The following is a 10,671-nucleotide window of genomic DNA, read 5'->3' on the forward strand; positions in this document are numbered from 1 at the left end:
CGAAATGACAAAACATGACTCTTATTGTGGGACGGAGGGAGTAGATACAAACAGCTTACTTCGATAAATTTATATGAAGCTGTTTTTCGATGTAGCTGTTTTCTTCACAAAACAATAGATCCTAGAAAAAATCTACAAAATGAAAGAGTGAGTTATTATGACCAATCTCAGACAAACAGCCAAAATCAAAGAATTCGTCTGGAGTTTCCTCCTAAGTCACATACATGGTAGAGGAATCTTCCTTTTCAATGTCAATTCATGCACTATTTTAAAATGATGGCGACAGCAGTTGATTGTTTGCCCAGCTTAAGTAGAAACGCAACAGAAACACCAACTGCGCTTTCCTGTTTACTCTTCAGAGCAGTTTCTTTTGCAATTGGGCTTTCTCCTTCTCTACTCGTTTTTCCTCTGCAAGAATGGACCTACGAGGCAAGAAACAGAATGTCAACTCATATCTTCGACTCAATATTTTTGTTTATCACAAGCTTCGGCTCAATATTCATACAAAGCACAAGGTGATGGAAGTGCTCAGCAAAGAAATAAGCCAAATGAAATAAGGGGAAAAAAGAAGAGAGAGACAAAATGAAATCAGATGAAAGCAAACTGACCCAAAAGTTTCCACAAAAGAATCTGCTAGTGTTAAAATATGATAACAAACAAGATCATCTATCTTTCATCTACCGGGGGGAGAGGGAGGGAGAGAGGGAGGGAGGGAGGGGGAGAGAGAGAGAGAGAGGGAGAGAGAGAGGATGAGTTTCTTACAACTCGGCAATCTTTTTTAGCGTCTCTTTTGAAGGAGGTACTGGGGCATATGAAGCAGCATCAATGATTGCCTGTCTCATTCATGTACAAACGATCAGTGATACCATGAACAATTTCGCTCATAAAGCATTTAACACCAGATACTACAATGACATCAGAAACAGATTGATTTCTTTAATCCAGACGTACCTGTAATTTCTTCTTTTGGTAACTGAATACCTGTAGTTTTGCAATGGCATCTTCAGCATTGCTCCTACAACAAAAAACAAGACATTAACTTCTCTAGCATAAATTGAAATAGATAATGCATGATAAAGAAGTCACAGATATTAACTTTTGAGCTTTACTCTTCTTTGAAGAAATTACAATCTCCCCATCTTTGTTGATCCGGTGCTTCTCCTGCCAATGACATCAGAAATTAGGAAACAACGATACCATGACCAAAAAAGACTTAAATAACATTAATATATGGAGATTTCCATCACAAGCAATTTTAATAATCCATGCTACAAAGTTTCATGTACAGGCTTCAAATCTATGGTAAATAATAATTGGAATTTTGGATACATACCCCTGAGATACATGAGATAAACTTGACTCTAACTCTAAGCCTAAAAAAATAGTACATAACTTCTACTTGTTGACTTTCAGAAAAGAAATTATTGCTACTACAAGTTTAACATTTTACTATATTTATTTATAGTCTTAAATATGCGTATGTATATATTGGAACCATTAACAAGTAAAATGAAACCTAAAACTGAAACCCAGAAAATGATTCAAAATACTAAACTTATTTGGTTGGTTCGTCTAGTCCTCGTGAAGCTAGGAGAATGATGGAGTGAAGACCCATTAGTTGAGACTTGGGAGGGCATGATGCCCCAATTATAACAGTCAAGCGGCAAGCAAAAGTTTATTGGCTTCTACAAGGTGAGCTAGAGACAAAGAAGCGTAAAACACCTGTCCTTCAAATAAGGATAAGGAATCACAAAATCTATGATTAAAAGCAGCAGACTTAGTTAGTGGTTAAATTGATAACTGCACATACACAAAGGTACCATCTATTTGAACTTTACCACACTAAGGAGAGTTGGAAGAAATAAAGAATTAACTCAAGAAAACTCAAACTAAAATCACAAGGAGAAGGGGAAAATAAAGTCATAACGCACCATTTGCATGATCCTTTCTCTCACTTTTTCATCCAACCATTGTGCAGTTTTTACATTGAACCGCATGTCCACCTTTGTGTTTACCGCTGATGAAGAAATGTAATTAGTGCATATAAGTACCTGACTAGGCAAGGATAAAACTGAGGTAACACACCTTTGTTGAAACCTTGCCCTCCCCCACCACTGTTTGCATAGCTTATTTTAACATGGTCTGCAAGGCAAATTGAAAATTATCTAACCTCATTATAGTCATTCATCGCTATAAACAAAAACATCAATTGCATCCTAGCTAAAAGTTTAAGAATTCAGAAAGTTTATAAGGAAAAGACAATTAGAGTGGTCAGGGGACAAACATGTAAAACATTTCTAGAGACCCTCAGTATTCCAAAATAAAAAAATGTAGAAGGGAAAAAGAGGTATACTCACAAAATAAGATACAAAAACTGATAGAACATATACCTTCCAGTTCGTATCCAGGTTTATCAATTTCGAGGTAAGCAGCCACCAGATTAGCTTGTTTTTTTTTCCTTAAGTTTTAATATTATAGAGTTCCTTTAGTTGGTCGAAGCCCAAGGGATCTTGCATGCGCCAGCTATGGTAGTATTCATTAGAAAGGCATGTGGGATTGTGCCTGAGGACCTTGTTTAAGGTTGTTCTTTTCCATTTAACCAATCTTTTTATTCAAGAACTTGTGCTTAACTTCAAATGAAACATTCAAGTGAGAGCTGTTCTGTAGGAAAATTGTTTTGCATGGCCAATCATCACGAAGCAATAGACCTCAACAGTACTCATAACATATCATCAACAGATAAACATACATAGACTATCTCAAATAGCAAAAATAATTCATTTAACAATACGAGATAGTGCAATATAAATATTAGGTTTAAGAAAATAAAATTCCATATTCCGAAATGTCAACAATGCATAGTAGGAGTAGGACACTTCAGAGATTTTTTACTCAAAAGGTCAAGATAAAATTTGAAACACAAGTGATATCAACATAATATAGATCAGAAATTTTCTTTCGGGAGCATAGTAAGATATACCCATTGGATCATTGTGTAATACTGATCAGCTAGGTTATATCCACTTGTAAAAAAATTATCTAACATCACTGAGAGGCTCTGTCAGGGCTTAGGTGGTGCACTATAATTCTATAGATGAATAAAAAATGAAATAAAAACTATGATGAACAAAATAGCATATAGCTCTACTGATCAGTAACCTGTAGATGATATTTCAATTGATAACTTATTGTACTTAAATAAGAAAAAGTAATAACAACATTGATGTCAATGTAGGAAGTTGCTGAGAAACTGGAACATGCATTGAGCATTACTGAGTAATTTTCTGTCACAGGGAAACAACTTTGACATTGAGAATAAGAACAGAGCACTAAGGTGGAAGGGACATTGATATATGCTTTGAATGATTCTATGGTTGCTGAAGGCTAAATATGGGAAATTTATCCCAGGAACATATGTTAAGAAGCACACTATGGCTCAACTAAGTCTTATTGGCTTCATTCAAACAATGCTTTCTGTTGAATCAAAACCATAATGAGGATTATTATAAGTCATATTTAGATGAGGAAAATGAATTGTTTAACACGACATAAAGTGCAAAAGCAATGGGATCTATTATAAAAACAAACTCCTATGAGCCATGAGCTAAGTGTGCACCAAAGATCCTTACACAGTCTTACTTTTCCGGGTAGTCTTAGCTTGCTTTCTTCTCAAAATAACCAAAATACTAGCATTACCAAACCAATAATTATTTCCGTTCAATCTTATGACTATTAGCAGTAATCTACTTGTAATTATTTTATAAGCATTACATTTAAATTCCAACTACTACAGATGCGACTTCAAATCAATAGCAATTTCACCGCTACAATTCATTAACATCAAACAGCCACTATAACAAAATTATTAAACCTCAGACAGCTGATCTTTGAACCATTAACTGACAAACAACCATATATTCATAAAAAATTGATTCGAATTCATAAATAAATCCCTAACCAAAACAAATAATATTTCTCACTGAAACTCAATAAATAACAACAGGGGATAAAAATTACCGAGCGTTACTCTGGGGATAGGCTCGACGCCTCCAGACGGCTTGTAACGCTCCTCCGCCTGATACAAGAGCCGCTGAACCTCCACAAGCCGCGGCGAAGATTTGAAGGATTTGGTGGAGGCGCGACGCTGCGCGCCACCGCAATCCAGTGGCGTCAACGTCGTGCGAAGGAGGCGAATTGATGGAGCCAATATTGCCTTGCCATCTCTCGCTCTAAGCAATGCTGCCATTACCACCAAGTCACGAATTTCAGTTTTCGAGAATACGGAAAGTGAACTTCTGTTCTACAAGTGAAAATGAACGCAATTGGAATTTGAGGGCAGAACAAATTGGTTTTCTTGGCCCAATAATACCATTAGGGCCTGGTTTGCCTATATACCTATGTCTTCTTCTTTTTTTATTTTTTATTTTTTATTTTATAAAAAACAAAATATATCATGTCAAAACATGACCCAAACCCAAAATAACTTGAGTCCAAAGATAGAACAAGAGACCGTAAATAGGAAGCCCCACATATCAGGAACCACCACATTATCAAAACTAAACTAAAACTAGGATGAACGAATAGCTAAAAATAAAATATCATATACTAAACTAAGAACAATATCAATTCACATCTCTACGTCGAAAGCAGAAATTAGGATAACCAAGTTGGTCCATCCTAACATGCGTCTTCATATATAGGTTTGCCTATAAACCTATGTCAACAGTAGTATATTTTTGGTTACGTAAAGGGCATGTCTTTCCTAATTTAATCGTAAAGGGCATGTCTTTTCTAATTTAATCCTACTATATGGTCTCTAACTTCAAATATAATCTTTGTTTGAGTAAAATCCAATTATACAAATAGAATTTAAATGAGAGAAATGGTTATTCTACAAAAACTGGGTGCATGCGGCGCCAAGTGAGCAAACCGCCGAGTTGGCGTTTGTCAACGTGAGTGGTTCATTGTGCAAGGGATTTTACGTTTTTCATGATTTATTGTCTTTTAGGTCTCAATATTAAAGATATACCTTATATATTTCAAATTATCATATCCCAGCCTCGTCCACACCGTAAATATGTATGCCTTAACTCAAAAATAGTTATCTAAGAATTTATCTATAAATCTAGCTTCCGCTTTAGGGTCTATATTGTAATCCATTAGTAGGATTTATTATTATGATACATTAGGATATATTATCTCATCATATTTCTTCATCTATATCTTTATCTGAAGAGAGCTTTAGTAGTTCATCAAGCAAAATAAGACAAGAAATCCTAAGAAATCTAAAGTCAAAAGAATTTATTCTATACAAGAAATTTTCTAGTTTTACTTAATGTTATTCTTGTAATTATTTTTAGCAATATTTGTTATGATGGCCAAATGGGTAGTGGGTAACAGGTGATTCTCATCCCGACCCGATACCCGCTGCTCGACCATAGCGCGAAGCAGGGCGAGATCGAGTATTACAATTTAGTGTGTTGAGGGTATTGGGTATATCTGAAATACCCGCGAATACCCAATTTTATTAGTAGGGTTTTGAAATTATAATTGTGGTTGATTAAAATAATATATGACTAAGCAAGTTCTGGTATGTTTCTTTCGTTTTTTGCTTTTCCATCCCATTTCTTTCATAGCTTCATAACTTCATTAGGTCATTTCAATGGCTATACCTATATTAACACACACACACACACACACACACATATATATATATATATATATATATATATATATATATATATATATATGGTTTTGATCCATGCAAAACCATTCTTAATACAAAAATGCAGAACCAAGCATACAAAAGTCATTTTTAGGTCATTGTAAGCTTATTTTTACGTCATTATAGTAAGGATGACATGAAATGGTCTTAACATGACCTCAAATCCAAAGTTTATAATATGACCTAAAACTGCTTTACAATGACCCTCCGTGTTTTTGTTTAATTATTGACCATTGGATTGTCAAATCTCATGGTCAGGATTTGGTCTGGATTTTGTATTGAGATCAAGTTTTGTATTGATCATTTTCCTATATATATATATATATATATATTTTGTATGAACTCTAAACTATGATGTTAACTATTAGAAAATATCAACAAATGATAAAATAACAACAGCAGTCAACAGTTAATGCTGTGTTGACAATGTGTTGACATTTTCTGTTGCTATTATTTTATCATCTGTTGACATTTTCTAATGGTCCAGATTCGGGCCGGTACCCGCAGCGTCGGGTGTGGGATACCCGACTCCAGTATCAGGATTACCCGATTTAGTGTAGGACAAGTATCGGGACAACTATTCTGGCCGAAATCGGATACGGGTACCCGTGGGTAACCCGTTTCGTCACCCCTAATAATTGTATAAGAGTAGCTAAATTTCTTAGAAATTATAGGGTTTGAAAGTAATTGACTTTAACGTTCTTTTGATTACTTTTTATCTTCGAAAAGTTTTGAATAACTATGTGACATATAATTGAATGGTTTAATACCCAAGATCCAGTGTTATTTTATCTATTCATTAGGATATCTTATTCCATCATATTTCTTCATCTATTTCTTTATCAGGAGAGAGCTTTGGTAGTTGATCAAACAAAGCAATACAAGAGATTCTAAAGAGGTCTTAAGTCGACAGAATTTATTCTCTACACGAAATTTTCTAGTTTTACTTAATGTGACAATTTATTCTTGTATTTGTTTTAGTAATATAAGAGTAGCTAAATTTCTTAGAAATTATAGGGTTTAAAAGTAATTAACTTTTAATGTTCTTTTGATTACCTTTTGACTATGTGATAAATAGTTATTTTATATCAATATCTTGATTTATTTTATATCAAGATCTGGATTTATTTTATCTATTATTGTCAAATAATGTGTCCGATTCTCTGATAAATTATTGGATGATTAAGTAGTATGCTATGATAGAACGCTAGACAAAATAGATTATACAGTAGATCAATAAGACTTAGAGGTTTAAGACTAATTAATGAGGACATTGATGCTTTAATCGACCTTAAGTGTAATCTACAATTTAGATTGTTTGACAAGAGCTTTAGAAAACATTAGTGATCATCTTAGTAATTCCTAACAATCACCATAAGACTGAGTTTATCAATTAGAGAGTAGTAGTACTTTCTAACTCTTAGGAGTCGTTTGGCAATCAAGATGAGTTATGACTACGTGTGGGCTCCTACTCGGTTTATAATCGGCTGATGTTATGACTCATAATGTTACGATCTCTCGTCGTAACCTCCCTATCTTAGCTCAACTCCACCGAGATTCCGCGATATCCGCAATCACAACACACGAATGATCAAGGAATGAACGTTTTATTGAATCACAAACGAAGAGTTACACAATATGAATGAACAAACGAAGAGGAACTCTAGATCCACGACCTAAGTTCCGAGCTTACAGCTCAGCAACACAATATCAACGCTAAAAAACAAAAGAAAGAGTAGCTAAGCTTATTTATACTCCGTTTCCTAGCTCGAGCTAGCTCATGCCGCCTCCTAGCTTAGTATCCTCCACGTAGGACCCTTCTCATTGGCTGTTAATACGTCATTGCCTTCTTCTCATTGGTCGAGACCTCTTAACTAATGCCACGTCACCGCGCTCTCACTATATATCGCATGCATGTTCGCTAATGTTGCATGCATGTAAGCTAATCACGGTTTATACTCATGCATGCAACAATGCTCCCCTCTTAAGGTTCCTTTTCCACAAGGAACCATGGAAATCTGGCTTTAATCACCTCCGCAAACTCCCATGAAGCATCTGCTGGCGATTTTCCCTCCCAATGGATGAGCCATTTAGTAGCCGCTTGATTCTGTCTCTTAACCATTTTTCTGTCGAGTATCGCCTGAGGAATAGCGTCATTTAAGTGAGATATCTCTGGTAGATCAGTTACGGGGCCTGTTGGAGGAGAAGCTGGTTTCAACAATGATACATGAAACACATTGTGAATTGTAGCCGAGGCTGGTAGATTGAGTTTATAAGCTACTGCACCAATCTTATCCAATATCTGATATGGACCAAAGTATTTGGGCTCAAATTTGTGGTGTTTTCCTCGGATGGATCTCTGCCTATACTCTCTCAATTTCAACCAAACCCACTCCCCTATCTCAAACTCCTTATCACTTCTGTGTTTGTCCGCTTGTTTCTTCATTCTGTCAGCCGCTTTCTGGACATTTCGTTTAAGTATAGCAAGCATCTCTTCTCTGTCTCTGAGAGCAAGATCGACTGCTTCAATATTGGAATCACCCGGTAAGTAAGGAACATGTAAAGGAGGTGCAAAGCCATATAGAGCTTCAAAAGGAGTCATTCTAATACTCGAGTGATAAGTAGTATTGTACCAGTATTCAGCCAAACTCAACCAATGGAACCAAGTATGCGGTTTCTCTCCCATAGCACAACGTAAATAGCATTGTAAACTTCGGTTGACTATTTCAGTTTGCCCATCCGTTTCTGGGTGATAAGCCGTGGAATACAACAGCTCAACCCCTAACAAGCTCATGAATTCTTTCCAGAAGCTCCCCACAAAGATAGCTCCTCTATCACTCACAATCTTAACTGGCATTCCATGCAATTTAAACACAGAATCCATAAACACCTCAGCTACTTTCTTTGCTGTAAATGGGTGTGAAAGAGCCATAAAATGTGCATATTTACTTAGCCTATCCACCACCACAAATATAGTGTCATAACCTTGAGAGCTCGGCAAGGCTTCAACAAAATCCATTGAGATATCTGTATAAATTGCAGTAGGTATTGGGAGAGGCTGTAATAATCCAGATGGAGAAGTATTACCCGGCTTGTATTTTTGGCAAGTAACACATAGTCGCACAAACTCTCTGACATCTTTTCTCAGTTTCGGTCAATATAACAGGGCAGCTATCCTCTTGTAAGTTCCCAATACTCCTGAATGACCAGCCAAAGCAGATCCATGGAAGGTAGATAAGATCTGAGCCTTAAGTAACACATCATTTCCCACCACCAGCTTGCCTTTTCTTCTCAGTTCTTCCCTCTCCCAACTAAATTTTGGATGAGACTCTGTATTCTGCTTTTTTTCTTCCAAAATTTTCTGGATCAGAGTGTCTTTTTTCCATGATTCCTTAACTTTTGCAATTAACTCAAGAGGAATCACAAAGGAGGTTAGAGCATAAGTCATCACTTCTGGAACTCTAGACAAAGCATCAGCCACTGAATTCTCAATGCCTTTCTTGTATCTAATTTCATAATCAAATTGCATTAGCTTGGTCATCCAAGCTTGTTGAGTAGGTGTAGTCAGCTTCTGATCCATCAAATATTTCAAGCTCTGATGATCAGTCAGAATGATGAACTTCTTGCCTTGCAAATAATGATACCACTTCTTCACAGCCATTAAAATAGCCAACAATTCCTTCTCATATACTGATAAAGTCTGATATTTAGGAGATAGAGACTTACTAATGAAGGCTATGGGATGCTTATCTTGCATTAGCACAGCTCCAATTCCAAATCCTGAAGCATCAGTCTCTATAACGAACTCTTTAGTAAAATCTGGCAAGGCCAACACAGGAGCTGTTATCATAGCCATTTTCAGTTTTTCAAAAGCTTCTTGTGCTTCATTTGTCCACTTGAATATATTGCCCTTAATCACCTCTATCAGTGGTCTAGCTATCACTCCATAATGATGCACAAATCTCCTGTAATAGCCAGTTAAGCCAAGGAAGCTTCTCACTTGTTTGACAGTCTTAGGCTGAGGCCAATGTTTCACTGCTTCTATTTTTCCTTCATCAGTTGAGACCCCTTCATGAGATATAACATGACCGAGATACTCCACTTTCTTACACCCAAAAGTACACTTGCTCCTTTTAGCTAATAAGCTATGCTCTTTCATCAATTCCAGAACTACTCTCAAGTGTTGCTCATGGGCCTCTTGGTTGCTGCTGTAGACTAGAATATCATCAAAGAATACCAGTATAAATTTCCTTAAATAACTCCTGAAAATTGTGTTCATTAAATTCTGAAATGTTGTTGGAGCATTTGTCAAACCAAATGGCATGACTAAAAACTCATAGTGCCCGGAGTGAGTTTTAAAAGCAGTCTTGTGGACATCCTCCGGTCTCATCCTTACTTGCCAGTAACCTGACCTTAAATCAATCTTTGAGAACCAAGCAGCCTTACCCAATTCATCTAGCAACTCCTCAATAACAGGTATAGGGTACTTGTCTTTGACCGTGATAGCATTCAATGCTCTATAATCCACACACATTCTCCAAGTAGAGTCCTTCTTTTTAACCAACACAATGGAACTTGCAAAAGGGCTCTCACTATGTCGAATAACTCCAGCCTTAAGCATATCTTCAATCATAGCCTCAATAACATTTTTCTGATGTGCAGCATATTTATAAGGTCTCATGTTGATGGCATCTGCTCCCTCTTTTAAAATAATTTTGTGATCCAGTTCTCTCTGTGGAGGTAGTGTTTTCGGCTCCTCAAATATTTCAGCAAACTCTTTAAGAATCATATTAAGCTTTGGCCAAATTTCCTCAACACTAAGCTCATAACATAAATCTGTCTCCAACTCAACAGCAGGTATCCACTGACTGAGCTTTCTCTCATTAACATCAGCTTCATCTGGATTCATTATGTGTAGAAAATTCAATTGCTCAACCTTAGGTGAC

At 36.3% G+C, this 10,671-nt stretch overlaps 1 protein-coding gene across 1 annotated transcript; it reads right to left on the bottom strand.

The window, feature by feature from the left end:
* Positions 1-5: 5 nt before the first annotated feature.
* LOC121757034 (peptidyl-tRNA hydrolase ICT1, mitochondrial-like) lies at positions 6-4,349 on the bottom strand. Its single transcript, XM_042152501.1, has 7 exons — positions 4,018-4,349; positions 2,086-2,142; positions 1,932-2,017; positions 1,097-1,161; positions 952-1,015; positions 763-833; positions 6-422 (listed from the first exon to the last, which is right to left on the bottom strand). Exons 1-7 carry the CDS (start codon positions 4,244-4,246, stop codon positions 356-358), a joined length of 639 nt encoding a protein of 212 aa, XP_042008435.1. The 5' UTR covers positions 4,247-4,349; the 3' UTR covers positions 6-355.
* Between the last annotated feature and the right edge of the window lie 6,322 nt (positions 4,350-10,671).

This window comes from Salvia splendens, chromosome 12, assembly GCF_004379255.2.
Source record: "Salvia splendens isolate huo1 chromosome 12, SspV2, whole genome shotgun sequence".
Taxonomy (NCBI): domain Eukaryota; kingdom Viridiplantae; phylum Streptophyta; class Magnoliopsida; order Lamiales; family Lamiaceae; genus Salvia; species Salvia splendens.

What these genes read in the sequence shown, in the direction of transcription:
- LOC121757034 (XM_042152501.1), bottom strand. Translation starts at nt 4,246, where the DNA reads ATGGCAGCATTGCTTAGAGCGAGAGATGGCAAGGCAATATTGGCTCCA. An exon ending in AAGAAGAGTAAAGCTCAAAA is followed by an intron (nt 1,016 to 1,096) that starts GTTAATATCTGT and finishes TTTTTGTTGTAG; the next exon opens with GAGCAATGCTGAAGATGCCA. An exon ending in CTAAAAAAGATTGCCGAGTT is followed by an intron (nt 423 to 762) that starts GTAAGAAACTCA and finishes CTTGCCTCGTAG; the next exon opens with GTCCATTCTTGCAGAGGAAA.